This window comes from Hemitrygon akajei, chromosome 3 (assembly GCF_048418815.1).
Source record: "Hemitrygon akajei chromosome 3, sHemAka1.3, whole genome shotgun sequence".
NCBI classification, from domain to species: domain Eukaryota; kingdom Metazoa; phylum Chordata; class Chondrichthyes; order Myliobatiformes; family Dasyatidae; genus Hemitrygon; species Hemitrygon akajei.
The window spans coordinates 98,050,224-98,075,447 of NC_133126.1; the positions used below are offsets into that span (position 1 = coordinate 98,050,224).

The window sequence follows — 25,224 nt, forward strand, 5'->3', positions numbered from 1 at the left end:
CAGCCTGTAACTTCCCCTTAAGAAATGTCCTTTTGAAATGTCTAAATAGAACAGAACAATACAGCACAGTACAGGCTATTCGGCCCACAATGTTGTGCCAAACCTTAAACCCTGCCCCCCCCCATATAACCCTCCACCTTAAATTCCTCCATATACCTGTCCAGTAGTCTCTTAAATTTCACTAGTGTATCTGCCTCCACCACAGACTCAGGCAGTTCATTCCACGCACCAACCACTCTCTGAGTAAAAAACCTTCCTCTAATATCCCCCTTGAACTTTCCTCCCTTTACCTTAAAGCCATGTCCTCTTGTATTGAGCAGTGGGGAAGAGGCACTGGCTGTCCACTCTATCTATTCCTCTTAATATCTTGTATACCTCTATCATGTCTCCTCTCAACCTCCTTCTCTCCAGAGAGTAAAACCCTAGCTCCCTTAACATCTGATCATAATGCATACTCTCAAAACCAGGCAACATCCTGGTAAATCTCCTCTGTACCCTTTCCAATGCTTCCACATCCTTCCTATAGTGAGGCGACCAGAACTGGACACAGTACTCCAAGTGTGGCCTAATCAGAGTTTTATAGAGCTACATCATTACCCCGCAACTCTTAAACACTATCCCTCGACTTATGAAAGCTAACACCCCATAAGCTTTCTTAACTACCCTATCTACCTGTGAGGCAATTTTCAGGGATCTGTGGACGTGTACCCCCAGATCCCTCTGCTCCTCCACAGTATCCTGCCATTTACTTTGTACTCTGCCTTGGAGTTTGTCCTTCCAAAGTGTACCACCTCACACTTCTCCGGGTTGAACTCCACCTGCCACTTCTTAGCCCACTTCTGCATCCTATCAATATCTCTCTGCAATCTTCGACAATCCTCAACACTATCCACAACACCACCAACCTTTGTGTCATCTGCAAACTTGCCAACCCACCCTTCTACCCCCACATCCAGGTCGTTAATAAAAATCATGAAAAGTCAAATGTACTCCCTCCACCATGACCCTCTGCTTTCTGCAGGCAAGCCATTACTGAATCCGCCTGGCCAAACTTCCCTGGATCCCATGCCTTCTGACTTTCTGAATAAGCCTACCATGTGGTAACGTACTAGTGATTTTACGACCTTTGGAAGGTTTCATCAAACTTGGCTCAAGAATGCAGGTACAGCCATTGCTGAGGCAGACTTCAGTCCAGAATAAAGATTCAATACTTGAGAGTGAAAAATGAACTGGTGTTTAGCATTGTCTATCTGTGTTTGACCCATCTCCTTCTCTTCTTGCTACTACTATCAGAGTGCAGGAGGCTTGAGTCCTATGTCACCAGATTCGGGAGCAGTTGTTGCCCTGCAGACATCAGGATCCTGGACCAGTTTCACTTGTCTCAGTGCTGAACTGACTCTGCAGCTGTGTACTCACTTTTGGAAATCTGCAGTTCACATTCTAGGTATTTTTAAAGATTTTTTTTACTACTTGCATGATTTGTCCTCTTTTGTACTTTGGATGTTTCTCAGTTTTTGTTGTGTGTCGTTTTTCGTGGATGCTATTGTGTTCCTTTTTTTTGTGAGTGCCAGCATGAAGATGAATCTTAAGGTTGTACATGGTGTACAGTGGATTCCAGTTAATTGGGACATCGGGACGAATACATTTTGGCCCAATTAAGCAGCTGCCCAATTAGCTGAAGTTTCATGCAAATAGTTAAAAAGATATTTTTTAAAAAAAGACAAACTACCATTATAAGGGTGGTTGTCCATTGTATGATGAATAGGAAACCTGTGTAGAAGAGTTTTTAAGAGTGAAAAAGCCCTGCACTGGGGCTCTCTCTTGACCTCAAAAGTCCAGGTCCAGTAGTACAAGTAGTCATCACAACTGGGTTGTAGTAGATGATCCTGCCCTACACTCGTCACAGAGCAATGCAGAACCGCCTTCCTGGCCGTTCGATCTCATCTCACTGTAGATGTCATCTGCCCAGTCCACCAGAGCTGACTTCACATGCTAGGACAGACATGTTCCTATTTCATAGGGGTACAAGACCCACTGGCTACCTTCACCTCATGTAACCTGCCTGTAGAAGTGGTGCACCAGGGTGTGGCCGCTGATGCGTGCAAACAGCTACTTGGAGCCACAAGTGAGAACTGAATGTCTGGTGGGGACCAAGGGTGATATTCAAGATGCTTCAAATTCTTTGTAGATCCTAAATCATTGAAGTAGTGAAATCATTCCATTTTCACACCCAACTGTTTCAAGCATTTCCAAGCCTGAATACTTGAAACTGTAGTGAGAGAAACTGTTATGAATTGCTTTATTGCTATTTCTCATCAACTATCAATAACCAAAACTACTGCTTTTTCAACACAAACACACACAATTGATGCTATTTAAAAACTGTTCACTCCAAGCATGATGTAGTATCTAATGGCCACAGAAGTGCACACAACTAATACTAATTAGAAACTGCAATGGTCTCCTGTCCCAATTAAGCAGCATAGTGTCCCAAATAAGCGAAGGGAATCCCAGCCACTTTCTTGATTAGTTGTTTTGTTCTTTAAGAGTTTTCCCAAATAAACAACTGTCCCAATTAACAAATGGCCCAATTAATTGGAATGTACTGTACATACTTCGATAAAAATTTTGAGTTTTGAAATTATGGTGGAAAATATCAGCAATGACAAGGTAAAAATTTAACTTCATTACAACTGCTGTACTATCCAAGTAATTATATTTCGATAAATACAAAATGATAACTTCCTAAGTACTGTAGAGGGGAGGAAAGACACCTACATGTCCTCAGTTTTGTTTGCATCCCATGCCCTTTTCCATTCTCCTTTGGAATTCTTGTGACGTGCCAACCTTTCCTGATCAATCTGTTCTCGCTCCTTCTTCCAGCGGATGTACTCTGCTCTCTCCCGCCCCGTCATCAACATGGTCATATCCACAGTGCCTTTCTGTGTTGGAATCCCACCCTCCTGAAGCAAACAGAAAAAGTACCATATTAAATGAACAACATTTTCATTGAAATAAGACTGCATAATTAGTCAAGATCAGTATGTCTCCTTATCAATTCCAACCACCTGTATTGGACAAATAACACTAACTATTTGCCACCATCATTTGGGCCAATTACAAAGGAATGGATTTAACGCTCTAAGCTATCAGCTAGCTTGTCACTTGCAGCATCTGCTTCAAAGAGGTTTGATGGTTGTCCAGAATTCTTTACATTCATACATTGAACACGAGGGCCACTTTTATTTCCCAACCATATTATGTAAACTGTCAATTCCCTTCTTTATTAATCACCGCCATCCTTGTGGTGCAGAAGGGATTTTTCCAGATGCTCACAAGGAAGATTTTATGCAGCGGTCTGTGCAAGTTGTGTCGTTGTCAATGCACAAGTCAATATACATAATACAGATTATTTCTTATTCTGGTTTGCTGTAGTACTTCTGACTAATTTGAGTGGGTTTCTAGGCTATGTTAGGGGCAGTCAAGGAAAAACCAATTTGTTGTGGACTGGAATTATTGTATTAGATCACCATCACTGATACCAATTATCATTTCAGATTATTTAACTGAATTTATATTTCCCAGTAGTCCTGATGGGATTTGAGTCCATACTTCGGAATTAGACATCCAGATGGCAGGATGTATGTTGCCTCCCAGTTTCCAAGGTCAAGAGTATCTCCAAGAAAGTTCAAAGAGGGTAACTAGCCAAAGGTTGTTGGTACAAATGACACAGGCAGAACAAGGGACAATTTTCCTGGTATTCAGTGAACCACCTAGAATGCTAAGGGCCTGGCCTGGATGGGATGCAATTGATGAATTGTGTCTAGGAAAGTTCCTGAGTCAATATATAGGGAGGTCTTCCAGTAAGAATGCAATACAGGATCTCAGGACAAGAGGCAGATTAAGTAACTGAAGTGGCAGTCGAGCAATGTGGCTCGAAAAACAATTAACTATTAATTTTAAGATAATAATGGAACAGCATAGGTTATGTTTAAAGGTTATGGCTCTAAACCAAAGCAGGGCTAATTTTGGGAGAAAAAGACAGGATCTAGCAGAGGTCAACTGGATGAGTCTCTTTGAAAGGAAAGGAAAGGAACAAATGGCAAGTGGAAGGCTTTCAAGAATGTGACAAGTACCCAAGAGCAGCATGCTCCTGTTAGGGTGAAGGGTAAGCCTGGTAAGTTTCGGGAACCTTGACTGATAACAGATATTGAGGTTCTGAACAAGAGGAAGGAAGCACACATAGGGTTCAGAAGATCAGGACTGAGCAAATCCCTTGATGACTAAAAAATGATAATACACTTAAGAAATAAGCAAGGCATAGAGAGGGTATGAGACGGATCTGGCAGGTAAGTTTAAAGATTCAAATTACATTTATTATCAAAGTATACAATTCTGAGATTCATCTTCCTCACAGACAGCCAGGAAACAAAGAAAAATCATGGATTCTGTTCAAAGAAAACATCAACCCTCCCACACACAAAAGAAAAACAAATCGTGCAAATAGCAACAAAAAAAGCAAAAAACGCAGTATATAAAACACAAAGTCAAAAGAATCCAGCGTTGCTGCCCCAATTCAAAATCGCCCAAAATAGCAACAAATAAAGAAATGATTAGAAACCAGAAACACATCACAATGTGAACACAGAGTCCAATCCACACACCGCGTTGATTAAACTTTGCTCCAGCACCATTTTCTGACAGCACTGAGGGAGAAATTGCTTATTCAAATACAGCGACCTTCCTTCAGGAGCAGCGAGTGAGATGGAGAGAGAAACTGGCAGCAGCGAGGGAGAGACTAGGAGATGGTGTCAAATATCCGCTCACTTTCTGCAATTGTCTCAATGATTTCAATCTTCCTAGGTGCTTTATTCAGCAAGATATGGAGTCGATCACGGGCTCATGCCCCATCCTCAGGCTTCTTGACCTTGATGCCGCATGCTTCACTTGATGCCTCACGGAATTCTCTCGGAGACACCAGATTGCTCAATTGGCCTGAAAACCATCCACCAAGTAGCAGAACCACATTTGAAAGTAAAAGAAAATGTAAAAGAAGTGGAAGAAGTAGTTTAGTGGAGAATGTTAGCTGGTGCTATCTTCTTCAGCAGTTAAAGAAAATCCCATGGCTATACTAAGAGTGAACTGGTGGCTAGGGAAACAGTAGAACCCCTTGTATCTTGAGCTGTAGGAGACAGGTGGGATTGTTAACAAATATTTCTTCTTGACGTTTACTGAGGATGAAAGGAAAACAAGTGAAGAGGTTTAGGAGGTCATTCACATTACCATGGAGGAGGTATTTGTAGTCTTACAATGCATTATGTTGGATTAATCCCCAGGGTCTGACTGAGTGCACCCTCGGATTTTGTGGGAGGCTACAGAGGACATTGCAGAGTCTCTTGTGGAGATATTTACTTCATCGTTAGCCATTGGTGAAGTTCCTGAAGTTGTTCCATTGTTTACAAAGGCTAGCAAGGACAAGCCAAGAAGCTACAAACTGATCACTGACATCAGTGGTGGGGAAGTTGCTGGCCAGAATTCTGAAGAACTGCAGCTAGCAGCATTAGGATAGATAGAGTCTGTTCAGGAGGAATTAGCATGGCTTTGTGAGTGGGAAGTCATGCTTGACAAAGTAACCAAAAACATAGATGAAGGTAGGACAATGGATATGGTCTATTTGAACTTCAGCAACACTTTCCACAAGGTCCCGCACGGCAGACTGATCAGGAAGGTTAGTTCCCATGGAATCCAGACAGAGCTATTTAGGTGGATTCAAAATTGGCTTTGAAGTACAAAGCAGAATGTGATGGCTAAAGACAGTTTCTTGGAATGGAGACCGGTGACCAGCAGTGTACTGCAAGGACACCTATTATTTATAAGTGATTTGGATGCAAATGTACAAGGCTTGATCATTAAGTTTGTGTTTGACACATAATTAGGAGATATTGTTGATAGTGAAGTAGGTTATTGTAGACTACACTGGGATCTTAATCATTTAGGAAAGTGAGCTGAAGTGTAGCAAATGATTTTTAATACCGGTGATTGTGCGGTGAGACAATTTGGAAAGATTAAGTCAGCATGGACTTGTACTGTGAATGGGATGGCACTGGGCAGTATAATGGAGCAGAGGAACCTAGGAGCACAAGGGCCTAGTTTGCTGAAAGCAGTGTCACATGGTAGTGAAAAAGTTGTTTTGCATCAGTCAAGCCACTGAGGACATAATATTGCATAAGTTGTTAGTGAGGCCACACTTTGTGTACAATGTTATGGGAAAGATGAGGTTAAATTAGAAAGAGTGCAGAAAAGACACGAGGATATTGCTAAGATGAGAGGGCCTGAGTTATAGGGAGAAGTTGGCCAGGCTAGGTATTTAGTCCTTGGAATGTAGGAGAATGAGGGGTGAGCTTAGCAAAACACATAAAACTATGAGATGCATAGATACAGTAGCTAGTAACAGTCATTTTCCCAGGATAGGGGAGCCCAAAACTAGAGGCAATAGATTTGGGGTCATAGAGTAAAGATTTAAAAAAGACCTGATGTGCAAGTTTAACATGCAAAGGGTTGTAGAGGCAGGTGCAACTGTATTACTTAAGAAGCTTTGGATAAGTATAAGTAGGAGTGGAGTTTAGAGGAATATGGACCAAATGCAGGAAATCGGGACAAGTTAAATGACCATCATGGTTGGCAAGGACTAGTTGGGCCAAAAAAATCGAAGGGTGGATGATCAATTGTTGGATTATGGGAGAAACAGAAGATGACCTAAAGACCACTATTCCATATTTCAGAATCCAAAGTGTTCACATTAATAAATCTGTAAGGATAAAAACATGTGCAAATGCTGATGAACAAATAGGGAACCATTGATAGAGATTGAGTTAAGAGGTAACCATAAATGCTATACTACAATGACTTATTTTAAAATAATATTTATTTGGTGCTGGTGACTATCCAAAAAATACAAATGGAACCAAATTTGCATGAGACCAAGCATATAGCTTGAAGTGGTCAGACCTATTAACTACTTTGGAGGCAGGACCAGAATTCCACAGAGCTATTCTTACATTCTGATATGAAAAAGAAAGCTGGAAGCATTGTTTAAAGTAAGGCTATGGAACAGACAACTTCCTGGCAGTGGTACTGAGGACCAACCCAGAACCAAGCCAATTCCAGTACAGTTCCAACACTGGTATCTACACACCAAAATGGAAAATTCTACAGCTACAAAGTTCAGAAAAAGAGGAACAATATAAACCAGCTCACACTAATCACACTCCAGTTGGTATACTCTCAATCATCTGCAAAGTGACAGAGAGTGCCACTGACAGTATTATCAAGAGACACTTACCACTAGTAACATACCCACCAAACCCCATTTTGGATTTCATTAGGATCACATGGCTGCATACCTGATCACAGCCTTGGCCTGACCATGTTCTTGCCCAGGGTCTACTGCCTTCTTCTAAAGTTGATAAAGGCACAGGAAGCCAAATGATATGATACTGGTCTACTCAAAGGAAAGCATATTTCAGAAATGCTGAGAAACTCAGTCTAAGAAAATGTAAACTTTAAAGTGTCAAAGCCTTTTACAGATCAAGGTAAAAATTCATTCACACAACTCCAAAACCAACATGGTTTTGATGTTTCACAGTGGAGCAATTTTACACAGCTTCCCAGGTCTACAAGTGTCTATTTGGGATTACGTCTTCTCATTCTTTGCAATATTTACATTTTTTCACCATTATCAATATCAACAGTAGTAGAATACAACATCTGCAGAGAAATTTTCAAGTAAAACAACGGTACTTATGTATACATCAAGCAAACCAGCATCTACTTTGCCCATTTCCCCTGAATGGTGCTATTTAAAGAGTCACCGCCCATATATTCCAACTGCGATTCTTGACTTTAAATACAACATGCGAAAGTGCCTTCACTGCTTCACTCACAGAAGTAATTCTCAGTTTCTTATCCTCACATCATGCCAGACTACAGTTGACCTATGTCACATCTCATGATCATCTGCTCACTGCTGTACCAGGCAGGCCACTCAAACTCCAGTATTTCCTCAGTCCACTGGAGTTGGCCATATGCACACAGGCTTTTTTCTGTACTGTGAAAGCATCTGCAGACTGGACTCCTGTCATTACAGAAACCTCCTCAAAAGTATCTTACCTAGCTGGAACTGTGATGGTTTCCAAGGTCTTCTTGTACAGAGAACATGTACCTGCATACTTCCCTGGGAGTACTCCTGCACATGCCTACAAATCATTTACTTAGTTCATGGATGTTTGCTGTAGACTTTAAAGGAATTCACCAAATATGTGGCATCTTCTTTGGCATAAACATCCCAAATTCATATCGACCTCAAGCACCCAACAGCTGAGCAGCCATAATTTTTGATAAGTGCACAAATGAAAGCACAATCTTTTTGAAGAAATTGCCCTGATTTTACTAAGGATGGTAGCTGTAATTGTGCTCTAAGAAACACAATTACTAAATAAATTGATTTTGCAAGCGGTATATATCCTATCTAAGCACAATTCAACCGCAATACTGGCATTAAATGTTCAGAGAGATAAAAGGACTATTACCTATGTTCTGGCAATGTATATTTGGACAGAACATTGGGTAGAGCGAGATAAAAGTAGTTTGACCCATACCAACCAACGGAATACAGGAGGCTCTGCCTCAAGAAGGCAACATCCATTAAAGATCCCTACTTTTTGGGCAATGCCATCTTCTTGCACCTGTCATCAAGCAGGAAGTACAGAAGTCTCACAACACCAGGTTCAAAAACAGCTACTCCCCTTCAACCATTCAGCTTTTGAAGAAACCTGCACAATCCTAAACATTACCAGTTCAGTAACACTACTACCACCTTAACACGAGGAAATCTGCAGATGCTAGAAATTCAAGCAACACACACAAAATGCTGGTGGAACGCAGCAGGCCACACAACATCTCTAGGAAAAAGCACAGTAGACTTTTCGGGCCGAGACATGACTTTCTTCCCACAAACTATGGACTCACTTCAAGGACATGTTCTTGATATCTATTGCTTATTTATTTATTAGTATTAATTAATTTTTTTCTTTCTTTTTACATTTGCACAGTTTGTTTTCTTTTGCACTGGTTATCTGCCTGTTGGTGCGGTCTTTCATTGATTGATTCCTTTATGATTATTGGATTTATTGAGTATGCCCACATGAAAATGAATCTCGGAGTGGTATATGATAACATATATGTACTTTGAACATTTTTTGTTTGAATTCTGCTCTTTCTCTTAAAGTGTGTGCAATTCAGGTTTAACTCATGCTTTGCTTGTGAATGCTGCTCATACGATGTTATGTGTTTGCGATGCTGCAGGTAGGCTTTCCATTGTACCTGTACCTATGGCAATAAACTCAGCTTTGAATTTAAAAAGGTAAATATCAGTTTGAAAATTCACTTGTACTTGGATATCAATTTGGATTTTTTGTCCTGGCATTCTGCAGTAAATTTTAATCCAATAAACAAGATGTACTTCAGACTTAAGTTGGCAGCTTGCCATCTTCTTCTCAGGGACATTTAGGAATGGGCAGCAAGTGCTAATATACAGTACATATATCAGAAATTACAACCCACAAATGAATAGATAGGCAACATTTAGTTACGGCATACAACAGTTTATTTAAAACATGCAACAGTTAACATTTCAGGTTCATAACCTTTGATAAGAAATAGAAAAAATTAAAACTGCAGAGAAAGGAAAAAAGGAAGGGAAGGAAGAAACAAGAAAAAATAATGAGAAGGTGGGAGACAATAAAGATCAATCACTGCAACCTGCAGCATGTAATTTCACTTTGAGCAATGTACTTTTAAATCAACTTAATGATCTACAGGTTTCATGATACTAAGTACTCAGTGACTTAACTCTCAAGCAAACAGGTATAGCACCTATAAACAGACAAAGGTTTGTTGTCATGGCAGGAAGCAAGGAAGGGGGGGGGGGAATCCAAGCCAGGCTGAAACAGAGGAAGGAGACCCCTTCTGCCCAGCATATTGTTAGTAAATATGCAGTCACTGGAAAGCAAAATTAAGAACCTGAGGGGAAGATTGCTGCATTGAATGAAATGAGAAATTCTTATGTTCTATGTTTGACTGAGACATGGCTTAAACCCAGTATGCCAGATACGAGAATCAAACACGAAGGCTTCTCAATTCACAGGATGGAACAAACTGCTGATTTGGAAAAAGCAAAATGGAGGTGTGTATTTCATGATAAATTCTCAGTGGTGCTCTGATGTGGCAGCGTTGTTAAACTCATATTCCCCCGACCTTGAATGCCTAACAACCAAAAGCTGTCTGTTCTATTTACCTAGGGAGTTCTCCTCCATAATCCTGACTACAGTTGACATACCACCAAAGGTTGACTGTAATCAAGTGCTTGAAATACTGCATGATGCCATCTTTAAACAAGAAACAGTCCATCTCAACACATTTCAAATCATAGTTGTGGACTTCAACTTGGCTTGTTTGAAGAAAACCCTGTTCAATTATCACAAGCTTATAACTTGTAGCACTAGAGGTCCCAATACACTAGACATTTGTTATAGAGTTAAAAAATGCCTATCGTTCCATGCCCAGACTGCATTTCAGTAAGTCTGATCACTTAACTGCATACAGGCAGAGGGTAAAGACCGAAGGTCCAGAGATGAGGTCAACAAAGAGGTGGCCATGGGAGGCAGAAGAGCAGCTACAGTATTGCTTCAAATTAGTGTACTGGGCCATGTTCAATGACTCATCTGTAGATCTGAATAAATATAACTGTGTGGCTAAGCAAAGCTCCAATGCCATACTCAATTTGCTGACAACACCACTGTCACTAGCTGAATTAAAGGTAATAATGAATCAGAATATAGAGGGAGACTTGAAAATCTGGCTGAGTGGTGCCATAGCAACAGCCTCTTACTAAAGTTAGCAAGAGCAAGGGAGCTGATTAGTGACTTCAGGAAAAGGAAACCAGAGATTCCTGAGCCAGTCCTCATTGGAGGATCAGCAACTTTAAATTCCTTGGCGTTATCATTTCAGAGGACCTGTTCTGGACCCAACATGTAAGTGCAAATATGAAGAAAACACAGCAGTGCCTCTACTTCCTTAGGAGCTTGCAAAGATTTGGCATGACATCTAAAATTTTGATGAACTTCTATAGATGTGTAGTGGAGTGCATATTGACTGGCTGTATCAGAGCCTGGTATGGAAACACCAATGCCCTTGAATGGAAAATCCTACAAAAAGTAGTGGAAACAGCCCAGTCCATCACAGGCAAAGGCCTTCCAACCATTGAGCATATCTACACGAAGAGTTGTCACAGGAAAGCAGCATCCATTATTGGGGACTCACCTGGACCACCACCATCCAGGCCATACTCCCTTCTTGCTGCTACCATCAAGAAGAAGGTAACAGGATCCTCAGGACTCTCACCACCAGGTTCAGGAACAGTTATTACCCCTCAGCGATCAAGCTCTCAACAATGTACATACCTACATTACACACTGCTTTGGATTTGGCACAAATCAAAAACATTCAAATCTATAACTTAAATTACTGTATGAAAATTGATAAAATTCCACATTATCCATAATAAAGTTCTGAATTTTTACAGAATAGACAAAAATGGCCATGATTTCCAAAGGAATAAATGTCTTGACATTTTTATATTTTGTAGAAGCTCCAGTTAGCAACATTAAAATATTGCTAACTGGTTGTGCATGTATCTGGAGAAGACCTCAGACAAGGAACTGAAAAAAATCTGTAAAGCAGCTCTAATCAGAAAACCAAACAGGTGAATAAAGAATTATGTGGATGAAGTAGCAGAAATAGTGCTCTACATCAGAACAAGGCTTCTGGGCCTTTTGCTAATCTAACTGTCTGCTAGCCAGGCTGGCTTCAGACTCCTGCCACTGCATGTGCCCAGAGATGTAAAGCTGCAGCTGTGTGGTATGAGGACCCAACCGAGGACCATCTCTGCTCTGTCAGCTGCAAGGAACTATCCTTACATCCAGACTCTGTCACTTTCACAGTGTTTCTCATCAGCTACACTGGCACATCTTCTGTGGACAAGCTGGTTCACAAGCTGCCAAATAAAGAACAGCCTTCTCTTTTCACAGCCACTGAATGACTAGCAAGTCTCTGTTATTATTGATTTCAGAGGGTATATCTAAATCAAGCCATCAGCACATTGTGCTTCCCAAAATGTTATTACCAGTAATGCCTGTACACCAGGCTACATAAAGTTTTACTGAATACAGTTCTTTATCCTAAGTCCATACTTTACAATTTCATGGTATACATAGCTCATTATAGTAAAATGTGGAAATAGTGTTCCATGAAAGATCTTAAAATTAAATCATTGGGGGTTTATCCCCTGAAAAGGTGTGTGATGCAGTACTAACCTAAGCCTATAAGTATAAGGCAATCTGCTCCTTAAGATTGCTGGGTGCAACCCGGCCTCCCCATTCATATCTCAGCAGCCAATTCTCAGCAAGAAGCTGATGGTAAAATACACAGCTTTTAGCCATCTGAGTTCAAAACTGCTTGAAGACCTCGAAGCTGGCACAAAACTCAATCTATTAGGCAGCAGTGATCCCACCTTCTTGTTGCCCCTCAGATATAAAATAGCTAAGGTAGCCATCTCAAAGTACTGGGAAGTTATCTCCTTAATTGGTCATTGTAAACTGACCCATGATTAGGCTCGGATTAAACTGGAAGATTACTGGGTGGCGTGGCTCTACTTCAGGCTTTAATAATAATAAATAATAAATAATTAAATGCACTTGTGCATCAGGAATTAGGTGTTTTTGTGATGGTTGTAAGATAGATGAAGGAGTCAACTACCTCTAGAGTTTGACCATCGATGGTGATGGATAGGAGGGAGTCAGTGTCCCGGGCAATGGCATTAGTCTTCTTCAAGCTGATGGTTGCCCCAAACCCCTTCCAGGCATGGGACATGTGGACGAGCAGATGCTGTAGTTGGCCTTCTGTGTGGGTAGTCAGTACTGGGTTGTCAGCGAACAACAGCTGGTGGATGCAGACCTCATGGTTCTTGGTCTTGGAGTGAAGGCAAGCAATGTTAAAGAGCTTGCTGTCAGCTCTGGCAGGTAGCTAGATACCCTCGGCACTTGCTCCAAAAGCATACTGAAATAGCATGGAGAACAAGGTGCTGAAGAGGGTCGGTGTCAGAACGCAGCGTTGCTTTACACCGTTTCTCTCTGGAAAGGCTTCTGAAGTTGCGCTATTAAAGCAGACAGTACCTGTGCATGCCTTCATGGAAGGAAGTGATTATACCCTGCAGTTTTGGAGGACAGCCTATCTTCTACAGCAATCTGAAAAACCCAAATCTGCTGACCAGGTCAGTTTGGGTACCGTCCCAACCGCTCAACAGATAACACCATTGCCATCACCCTCCACCTGGTCCTAACCCACCTGGACATAAAAGACACATACGTTTGAATGCTGTTCATAGACTTTAGTTCAGCATTCAACACAATCATCCCTCAGAAACTGATTGGAAAGCTGAGCCTCCTGGGCCTGAGCACCTCCCTCTGCAACTGGATCCTAGACTTCCTGACTGGGAGACCTCAGTCAGTCCAGATCGGAGGCAGCATCTCCAACACCATCACACTGAGCACAGGGGCCCCCCAGGGCTGTGTTCTCAGTCCACTGCTGTTCACTCTGTTGACCCATGACTGTGCTGCAACACACAGTTCGAACCACATCATCAAGTTTGCCAATGACACGACCGTGGTGGGTCTCATCAGCAAGAACGACGAGTCAGCTTACAGAAAGGAGGTGCAGCGGCTAACGGACTGGTGCAGAGCCAACAACCTGTCTCTGAATGTGAACAAAACAAAAGAGATGGATGTTGACTTCATGAGGGCACAGAACAACCACTCCCCACTGAACATCGACGGCTCCTCAGTAGAGATCGTTAAGAGTATCAAATTTCTTGGTGTTCACCTGGCAGAGAATCTCACCAGGTCCCTCAACACCAGCTCCATAGCAAAGAAAGCCCAGCAGTGTCTCTACTTTCTGCGAAGTCTGAAGAAAGTCCATTTCCCACCCCCCATCCTCATCACATTCTATAGGGGTTCTACTGAGTGCATCCTGAGCAGCTGTATCACTGCCTGGTTCAGAAATTGCACCTTATCAGTTCGTGAGACCCTGCAGCGGATAGTGAGGTCAGCTGAGAAGATCATTGGGGTCTCTCTTCCCACCATTATGGACATTTACTCTACACGCTGCATCCGCAAAGCAAACAGTATTATGAAGGACCCCACGCACCCCTCATACAAACTCTTCTCCCTCCTGCCATCTGGGAAAAGGCACTGTAGCATTTGGGCTCTCACATCCAAACTATGTAACAGTTTCTTCCCCCAAGCTATCAGACTCCTCAATAGCCAGAGCCTGGACTGACACCAAGTTACTGCCCCATTGTCTTGTTTATTATTTATTGTAATGCCTGCACTGTTTTGTGCACTTTATGCAGTCCTGGGTAGGTTTGTAGTCTAGTGTAGTTTTTTTGTGTTTTTTTTTTAACGTAGTTCAGTCTAGTTTTTGTACTGTTTCATGTAACACCAAGGTCCTGAAAAATGTCTCGTTTTTACTATGTACTGTACCAGCAGTTATGGTCGAAATGACAAGAAAAAGTGACTTGACTTGACACCTTTGTCAAGTCAATGAATGTGATGAAGAGTGTTTTTTGCTGTCTCCACATTTCTCCTGCTGCTGGCATAGTGAGAAGATCCACAATGAATCTGCCTGCTCTAAAACTACACTGTGAGTCTGGGTAGACACACCTAGCGAGGTCCTGCAGCCAAGTCAAAACGACTCAGGTAAAGACCTTTCCCATGTTGCTGAGGAGGGAGATGTCATGGTAGTTGTTAAGCCTCTGTAACTGGCCTTGTACTTGTACAAGGTGACAATGCCGGCATCTTGCATTTATTGTGGAACGTAGCCTTTCTCCCAGCAGAAACAGAAGAACTCACGCAGATGGTGTGGCAGTGCTGGTTTGCCACTCTTCAAAACTTCTGGAGGGATACTATCATTTCCAGGGGCCTTCTCACAAGTGAAATAGTCAATGGCTATGCTGAGGCATTGGATCTAGCTCCTCCATGACTGGTAAATCTGGGGTGGCCTTGAGCACAGCACTTGTAACCCTATGTAGTGTTCAACCCAGCGGTAAAGCTTCTTGCCTTGATCAGATATGACTTCTCCAGTCTTAGGCTTCAGAAGGTCAATCTTGGTGACAGAGGGACCTGTGGATTCTTTGATGCCTTCATATATGCCTTACACATTCCATGTGTCTACAGCAGTCTGGATACAGGTTCAGTCAGCAGATGTTGGTGTGGCGGCAAACAATTTTCTGGACCTTGTTTTTCAGGTTGCTGGTGTTGGGATAATTTTTATAGGTAAGGAGGGCTTTTCTTTTGGCTTCAGACACTGCTTCCATTTCTTCCCAGCTTTCCTCATACCAGTCTGCTTATATGTGTTCTCTCTTACTGAACGCAGAGATGGCTGAGTTGTAGATGGCATCACGGAGATAGATCCACTTTCTTTTGATTGAGTTGTTGTCATAGGTGGAGACTGACACAGTATCTTCAGATAAGTCAGTGAACTTCCGCATTTGTTTGGCACTGATTGCATAAGTGTTGATGCATGGTCAACACTTTCTCTTAGAGTGGTTCAGCTTTTTAGGTGTAATCCTCACTTTTCTGGCTACCAGGGAGTGGGAGTGGTAGGTGTCACAGTCTGCACTGTGATAGCTGAAGGTGATAAAGACACTTCTGAGATCTGCAGACCTGGTGATGACAAGGACTAGCTGATGCCAATGGTGAGATCATGGGTGTTTCCATAAGACTCTGTGAAGCTCTTTGCATTGGAAAAATATGTTGGTCATACACAGTCCATGGTAACAGCACAGTTTTAGCAGCCTCTACCCATTTTTGTTCACCTTACCCACTCCGTAATGGCCCAAACAGCTGGGCCAGATTTCACCAGTCTAGAATTGAATTCTCCCAACAGGAGCTCCTGTGCTTTCAGTGCTAGGTATCTTGGATAATGCATTATGCAGTGCCCCTTAGAAGAGATCTTTATCTTTGGGGGTAGCGCCGAGAGTGGGGGGATAGATGTTGATGAAGTTAACTGGGACAGATGATGCTGATAGGCAGAGAGGGAGGATTCTGTCTGCTCCCCCCAATGGGAGCTCAGCAGCTGCGGCAAATGTATTCCTCACTGCAAAACAGACACCATAGTCTTGGCTCCCCGGAGACTTCCCTTGCCAAAAGAAGGTGTAGTTCGACTCTCTATAGAGCCACCATCTGCCAAATGAGTCTCCTGAAGGCAGACAACCTCAGTATTCAGTCTGCAGAGTTCTCTGTCTATGATGGCAGTCTTACATGCTTCATAGGCTATTGGATGCTATTAATGAGCCCAGGACACGCGGTCCTGACATTCCAGCTTGCTATATGAAGGGCTGGAGTCTTCTTGGTCCTCTAAGTTTGCTTGGTCCACATCCGTTCTTAAACAAGGGGCCCAAAATTACTCACAATACTCCAAATGAGTACTCACCAGTGCTTTTTAAAGCTTCAACATTACATCCTTTATATTCTAGTCCTCCCAAAATGAATGCTATCATTGCATTTGCCTTCCTCACCATTGACTCAACCTGAAAATTAACCTTTAAGGAATCTTGCACAAGGACTTCCAAGTCCCTTTTGACCATAGACTTTTGAATTTTCTGACTATTTAGAAAATAGTCTATGCTTTTATTTCTTCTACCAAACTGCATGACCACACACTTCTCAACACTATACTCTACCTGCCACTTCTTTGTCCATTCTCCTAGTCTGTCAAAATCCTTCCTCTACTTCCTCAACATTGTCTGTCCCTCCAGATAAATTCCTATCTTCTGCAAACTTGGCCACAAAGCCATCAATTCCATCATCCAAATCATTAACGTATGATATAAAAAGAAGAGGTTCCAACACAGACCTCTGTGGAATATCACTAGAAACTAGCAGTCAACCAGAAAAGCCCCCTTTATTCCCTCTCTTTGCCTCCTGCCAATCAGCCAATGCTAGTATTTTTCCTGTAATACCATGGGCTCTTAACTTAAGTAGCCACATGTGTGACACCTTGGCAAAGGCCTTCTGAGAAACCAAATACACAACATCCTCCAATTCTCCTTGTCTATCCTGCTTGTTATTTCTTCAAAGAATTCCAACAGATTTGTCAGGCAGGATTTTCCCTTAAGGAAACCATGCTGACTTTGGCCTATTTTATCATGCGCCTCCAAGTACTCTGAAACCTCATTCTTAACAATCAATTCCAACATTTTCCCAATCACTGAAGTCAGACTCATTGGTGTATAATTTCCTTTCTTCTGCCTCTCTCCCTTCTTGAAACGTGGAGTGACATTTGCAATTTTCCTGTCTTCCAGAACCATGCCAGAATCTGGTGATTCTTGAAAGATCATTACTAATGTTTCCACAATCTCTTCAGCCCCTCTTTCAGAACCCTGAGGTGTACACCATTTGGTCCAGGTGACTTATCTACCTTCAGACCTTGCAGTTTCCCAAGCAACTTCTCACTAGTAACAGCAACTTCACTCTCTTCTTCCCCCTGAAAAACTTAAACTTCTGGCATTCTGTTAGTGTCTTCCACAGTGAAGACTGACGCAAAATATTTACTCAGTTCTTTCACTATTTCCTTGGTCCCCATTACTACCTCTCCAGCATCATTTTCCAGTGGTTCAATATCTACTCTCACCTTTTTACACTTTATGTATTAGAAGAAACTTTTGGTATCCTCTTTAATATTATTGGGAGCTTACTTTTGTATTCCATCTTTTCCTTCTTAGTGTCATTTTTAGTTGCTTTCTGTTGGCTTTTAAAAGCTTCCCAATCCTCTAATTTACCACTAAATTTTGCTCTGTATATGCAGTCTCTTTAGCTTTTAAGTTGGTTTTGATTTTCTTGTCAGCCATAGTTGCGTCATTTTGCCTTTAGAATACTACGTCCTAGCTATCAGCTTCTTTTGGCCATGATTCAGTGATGCCCACAACATCATACATGCCAAACTGTAACTATGCTACAAGTTCATCAGCCTTATTCCGTATACTGACTGTAGTTAACACCTTCAGTCCTGTTTTCATTACCCTGTTCAATTTTGTCCCTCTTTCACATTTCAACTCATCCTATTGAATGCAATTTTGCTCCATCATCAACCTACCCTTGCTGGCAGTCTCATTACACACTGCCACTGTTTGTAAACCAACTACCCCATCCTCAGCTCAGTTTCTCCAGTTTCCATCTACTTGCCAAATTAGTTTAAACCCTCCTGAACACCTCTAGCAAACCTGCCAGGATACTGGTCCCTCTTGGATACAAGTGTTACCCATCCCTTTTGTACAATTACTACCTTAGCCAGAAGAGATCCCAATGATCCAGAGACTTGAAACCCTGCTCCCTGCACTATTTCCTCAGCTAAATCATCCTATTTTTACTCTCACTTGTGTGTGGCACAGGCAGCAATCCAGAGATTACTACCCTGGAGGTCCTGCTATTCAACTTTCTACCTAGCTCCCTAAAATTTCTGTTCAGGATTTGCCCACCTTTCCTACCTATGTCACTGGTGCCAAGACTTTTGGCTGCTCATCCTCCCCCTTTAGAGTATCATGGACCTGATCCAAGACATCCCTGATCCTGGCACCTGAGAGGCAACATACCATCCAGGTGTCTCTATCATGCCCACAGAATCTGGTCTCTATTAGCTATGGAAAATCCTATCACACCTACAGTGCTCTTCACCTCTCTTCTTTTCAAAGTCACAGCACCGGACTCAGTGCCAGAGACCTGGTCACTGTGGCTCCCCCCCGGTAGGTCATCCCCCTCAACAGTATCCAAGGTGGTATACTTAATTATTGAGGGGAGTGGCTACAGGGGTACACTGCATTGGCTGCCCATTTCCCTTCCTTCTCATGACAGTCATCAGCAGCCTGCCAGCTCTCCAGCTGCTCCCCCTCTGTCCCACATTCATGTTACTTAGTTTTCTGGCTAATGGTACATACTCTGAACCTTTGAAATAACTCACCCAAATCTTGCCACTGTGTCTCCTTGTGTGAATCCCTTCCAGTGGTGAAAACATCTCAACCTACCAAGTCATATTCACTTCAATAAGCCAGAAGTCAAACACCACCAAGTTCATTGGACCAACCTGCGTGACCAACCCTAATCATTACAGGTTAGCAAAACTATGACCCCTTTGATGACTTTACATTAACATTACATTACAATTCTTGTTTTGTATTCTAATTGTGTTATTTCTTGTAAAAATTGTGTATAGTTTGTGTTTTACTTGTGAATGCTTCCATGATCCTATGTGCCTGTGTTGTTGCTGGAAGTAAGTTTCTTGTAGCAGTGGTACATATATGTGTGTTGGCACGTGGCCTAGTGGATAAGGCATCGGTCTAGTGATCTGAAGGTCACTGGTTCGAGCCTCAGCTGAGGCAGCGTGTTGTGTCCTTGAGCAAGATACTTAACAACACATTGCTCTGCGACGACACTGGTGCCAAGCTGCTTGGGTCTTACTGCCCTTCCCCTGGACAACATCAGTGGCGTGGAGAGGGGAAGGCCTGCAGCATGGGCAACTGCCGGTCTCCCATACAACCCTGCCCAGGCCTGCACTCTGGGAAACCTTCCAAGGTGCAAATCCATGGTCTCATGAGACTAACAGATGCCTATATGCCTATACTTTTGCTTATGACAAACTCAGCTTTGGGATAAAAACTACAGAACTGAATTTTCTCTGTACTCTCACAAATATGAGCAAATCTGCAGGTCTTGGAAATCCAAAACAACACATGCAAAATGATGGAGGAACTCAGCTGGTCAGGCAGGATCTATAGAAAAAAATAAACAGTTGACATTTCGGGCCCTTCATCAGGACTGGAAAGAAAGGAAAGTCAAAGTAAGAATGTGGGGGGAGGGGAGTAAGTCATACAAAGTGGTAGGTGATAGGTGAAACCAGCAGAAGGGAGAGGGTGAAGTAGCTGGGAGGTTGATTGGTGAAAGGGACACAGGGTTGGAGAAGGGGGAATCTGACAGGAGAGGATAGAAGGTCATGGAAGAAAGGGAAGGAGCAGGAGCACCAGAAGGGATGATGGGTAGTTAGGGAGATATGGTGAGAGAAGAAAACAGGAATGGGGAATGGTGAAGGGGAGGGGGGCATTACCAGAAGCTTGAGAAATTGATGTCCATGCTATCAGGTTGGAGGCTAACCAGATGGAATATAAAGTGTTGCTACTCCAACCTGAGTATGGCTTCATTGCGGGAGTAGAGGAGGCCTTGGACTGACATGTTGGAATGGGAATGGGAAGTGGAATTGAAATGGATGGCTACCGAGAAATCCTGCTTTTTCTGATGATCAGTGTACAGGTGCGTAGTGAAGCTGTCTCTCAGAGGTAGATCAGCCTGCTGAGTTCCTCCAGCATTTTGTGTGTCTCTCTGTACTCCATTCATTTTCAGTGTCTGTTCAAATTACTTTCTAGCTGACCAGCAGCAGAAATAGCTAGTGTTGATACATACAGTGAGAAAGCTATTAAATCCCATATAAACCCAGAAAATTGCAACATGCCCATGTGTAAGGTACAGTTCCTCAAGCCTTTATTGGGCTGCATTATAACAGTACAGGAGGCCACAGGCAGAAAAGTCAGATGGGGATTTAAAGTGGCAGGGAACAGGAAGCTGAGGCTCATACTGGGGGACTGAACACAAATGCTGCATGACATGGTCACCCCAATTTACAGTGTGAGCACTGAATGCAGGACTAAGTCACCAGAGGGACCATTCGGCTCTCTGGTGGGTTGTTGTTGTTCCTTTTGGTGCATCAGGTGACAACCTTACTGTTTCTTTAGCATTTTGTCTGGTTCTTTTATCGAGGCAGAATTCCTAGCTTGCCGCTCAATCCAGCACAGATGAACAGTGTGCAAGGATCCGGCTGGATTCAAACTTGCCTCACAGTCTGGTGTGGATGCTACTACACCACCGGCCAGCTTTCTCTGGTGAGTGAGGTGCTAATAGGACAGGATTTGCATCTTTGTGGTGGTATGGGAAAGTGGTGGAAGGACAATAATTGGTAGAGACAGAAGAGCAGATGAGGGAATCCTGAGGGAAGAGTCTCTTCAGAATGTTGAACGGGTAGATTAATTTGGTGATAGAATTTCACTGAAGGTACCAGAAATTGCAACAGATGATCCATAGAAGGTGGAGGCTGGTAACCAGAAAGCATGTGTAGGGGTATTCTGTTCAGCAGGGTGGCAGAGAGTAGAGGTGCAGGTGATGCGGTCAAGCATTCTGCAAATGTGATAATGTGGAAACCATTGTTCAGAAAGAAGACATCTCAGGGTCACCTGTGTGGAAAGGCTCATGATTAAAGCAGACACAGTAACTTAGAGAAGTGAGGATGGGAGAAGGTATAGCCAAGGTAACTGTGGAAGTCTGTAGGTGTGTAATGTATAATTGTTGCTAGTTTATCCTGTGAGATGGAAACAGAATCCAGAAAGGAAAAAGCCACAACCGAAGCATGTGAAAGTGAGAACAAGGTAGAAATTAGCGGCAAAAGTAGTGAAATTTGAGTTCTTTATTACTGGAAAAGTGTACGAGGTTAGACTTGTATACATACAAGGTTAGGCAAGTATACATACAACCACTGTGATAACCTCCTTGGTGAATCCAAAAATGTCTCTCTCAAGTACCTTCAACTACCTTTAATCCACCAATGACAGTAAACAACTATTGAAGGCACCAGGAACTCAAAAGAACTGCACAAATTGCCAGATGAAATAAATTAGCAAAGAATCTACAAAATAATTAATGAACCCTAATAAAAGTGCTGGAGAATGCTACTTACATTGTATTCAATTTTCAGGAATTGGATCACTGGGCAAGGTCGTGTGAGGGTAGTGGTAAGCTACCTTAAATCCACAGTGTTGGCAAGTCCAGCACCTGGACCTAATGACATGACAGAATACTGTGCAACTTGCAGCGGCTGAAGTTTCATTGCATCTATTTCATTTATCCAGCCTGGTGGTACAGCTCATGGGTCTGGAATGTGCCTACACAGCAGCCTGGCAAATAAATTAAGTGCATTTTGTTAATAGTGTACACTTCAGCCAATGAGTACCAGTGATGGAGAGAATGAAAGTTTAGTGTCCTATCTAGTGCAATCAAGTGGGTTACTTTGAATTCGATGTTGCACTTCTTAACCTTTGCTAAAGCTGCACTCATTCAGGAAAGTCAAGATATTTCACCTCACCTGGCTTACACCTTTAAGGCGATGCAAATTCTTGAGCACATTATTTACCTCAGAACACAAAGCCTCTGACCTGCTTCTCTGGTGACAATATTTATGTGGCTTCAATCTGCTTCACATCACATAAAGCTGTGCAAGGTTCAGGAAGATCATAGGGTGATCTGCCTGTTCTGTTTCATGGATTTAGTGCTCAAGAACTAACTCATTTACAAATATACATTCAGCACACTTCCAGTTGGAAATATACCAAAGACAATATTTTGTATTCTTAAGTATCCTCGCTGCAATTAAAACACAGGCATTACTAAGCCTAATTCCCACTCTCCCCCCTCCCCACAGCAGTCCACACTATGCCATTCCACTAATGGTTATTTATGATATTGATCATTCTCAAAACTCCCTTTCCTCTCAATAGGAACTGCCCTCCTGATATTGATCTTATCCACTTATATTGCAATATTCTCTCTGAAAATCTTGGTGTTCTTTCCCTATCCCGTGTACACCTCATCCTTCTATAGTTGCTACCTGAATGCTATTTTTCCCTTCAGGCCACCATCAAGGATTGCTGCAAACCAAACAAGAACAGATGAATGAAATTCATAATATACCATCTGAAACCATTTATGGAGGTTCTTGTGGCAAAAACTTTGTTTAAATAGATGGAAGAAGACAGGCTGTATTCTTTAGATTTATCTATTTGAAATCAATTTTAAAAACTACTCTTCATGGCTTATTCATACTTCAGCATATGTAGTTAACACACCAGAAAGATAAAAATGAATTTTTAACAAGACCGTTTACTTCTAGATGAGTAGCATAATCCTTGTACATAGGGCCCATATGTCCAAGGATAAATTAGCTCATTTTTATTCTTATATAAACCCTATTTGTGACAGATGTCAATTAGAAATCGCGTCTTTAACTCATATGTTTTGGTCATGTCCACTTTTGAAAAAATATTGGAAAGATATTTTTGATATTATCTCTGCGGTACTGAACATCGATTTACAACCCCATCCTATTACCGCAATTTTTGGTTTACCGATGATGGACTCATTCCATTTATCTCCTTCCGCCTGTCGAATGATTGCTTTTCTCACTTTGATGGCTAGAAGATCTATTTTGTTGAATTGGAAGGAAATTAATCCTCCCACGGTATTTCATTGGCTTTCTCAAACTGTTATGTCTAAATTTAGAAAAAATTAGAAGTGCTGTATTTGATACTTCTATTAAATTTGAAAAGATATGGAGACCATTTATTCAATATTTTCATATGATGTAATATGGCCCTGTGCCAAGCTTATTGGTTTTTTCAGCTTTAATCGTATGTATGTTGAGAGGATCGGAGTTGACGACATTGATGTTTATGTACTCTTGTGAGATACTATAAACAGCCCTTTTTTTTCTCTTTTTCTTTAGTTTTTTTTTCTTTTTTTGCTTTCTTTTTTTTCCCTTAGATATTAGATTAGTAGGTTAGTAACTTTGCATATATTTTTTTTCTTTTTCTTTTTTTTATATATTATATATTATGAAATATCTAGATTTACCTTGTTCATATATATACTATATGGTTCATGTTTTGGGAAAACTTATTTATACTGTATTCATTGCTTATGTATTCCTTCATGTGTAATGGGAATTTGTATGTTTGTAATCCCTTTATTAATATATTAACTGTATTTTGTTCATAATATTTTTAATACTAATAAAAAGATTGAAAAAGAGTAGCATAATCCAAGGACTGGATTTCTTAGTGTCTTAGTGATTGTGATTTTGCAGCAGCTAACCTACCACCATGCATACTGAGTTCTTGGGTGTAGACCTGTAGATTCAAGTTGAATCCCAGCATGGCAGCTAGGGAATCAAGTAATAAAATAAATTTGGCAATTTTACCAAAACAAGACTTGGTAATATTAACTATGGAAGTACATGATTGTTACAAAAAACTACCAGGTTCATTGTTTACCTACCATGTTTATCCCATTTGGCTTGTATATAATTTCAAAACCACTGATTGGTTGACCTTTAACTGACTCCTCAGTGGAAGCAAAATAAGTATTAGCAAGATCCTGAGAATGAATTTTTAAAAAATCTATTTCCAAGAATCTGCTTGTCAATTAATACAAATACATCTTGTGATGGACATGGACTGTGTCTTTAAAAGAGAGAGACACACACACAGAGTACAGTACTGCTGCCTGCTTCTGAATTGCTATGATGGGGTTATATGACAGACAGTTGATGTTTACATACGCTTACTGCATGTTTGGATTTATACAAGGACACTTCCGGCACACAGGCAGTGTCGCAGTTGGAATCGACCATGGAAGGACACCAGTGACAGAAGAGTCACTGGATGGAACTTTCGAGTGCCCAGAAGGGTGGGTTGAGGATCGATCAGGAGAATGGATCAGTAGCTATCATGGTGTGTAGAAGGGATGACCCTGTGGAGGCTGCCAGTGTGTTTCCCCTCGCCTGGGTGGTAGTTTTCCCTTCAAGATGGTACCCTTTGTGATAAGCTATGTTTGGTTAATTCGACAGTAGATTTGGAGTCCGACAACGGAAAACCAACAACGCCTGCTTATTCGTTCTTCTCCTATTGTGGATTTCACCTTGGATTACAGATATTTCTCTCTTTCCCCCCACCAAATCCATGCATTGAACTGAACTTTCTTACAGTACCATCATGAGACTTTAAACCTTGCCACCCAAGCTTAAATGAGTTTGGGAATTATAGTTACACACATATATATGCATAATATTACTAACTGTTGATCTACCTGGTTTAAGTTACTATATTAAGTAGTTACTAATAAATAATGGTATTCAGCATCAAAACCAGACTCCAGGCATGGTCTATTGTTGCTGGTTTATTTA

The 25,224-nt window shown here is 41.7% G+C and overlaps 1 protein-coding gene across 6 annotated transcripts in view; it reads right to left on the reverse strand.

Annotated features, from left to right (window-relative positions):
• The window catches only part of LOC140725242 (uncharacterized), a 373,081-nt gene that overhangs the window by 100,380 nt on the left and 247,477 nt on the right, over positions 1 to 25,224 (reverse strand). For all 6 annotated transcript variants that reach the window (XM_073040438.1, XM_073040435.1, XM_073040437.1 and 3 more), the window contains one exon: positions 2,779 to 2,963. In XM_073040438.1, coding sequence (XP_072896539.1) covers positions 2,779 to 2,963 — 185 coding nt within the window. The remainder of the gene's footprint in view (positions 1 to 2,778; positions 2,964 to 25,224) is intronic.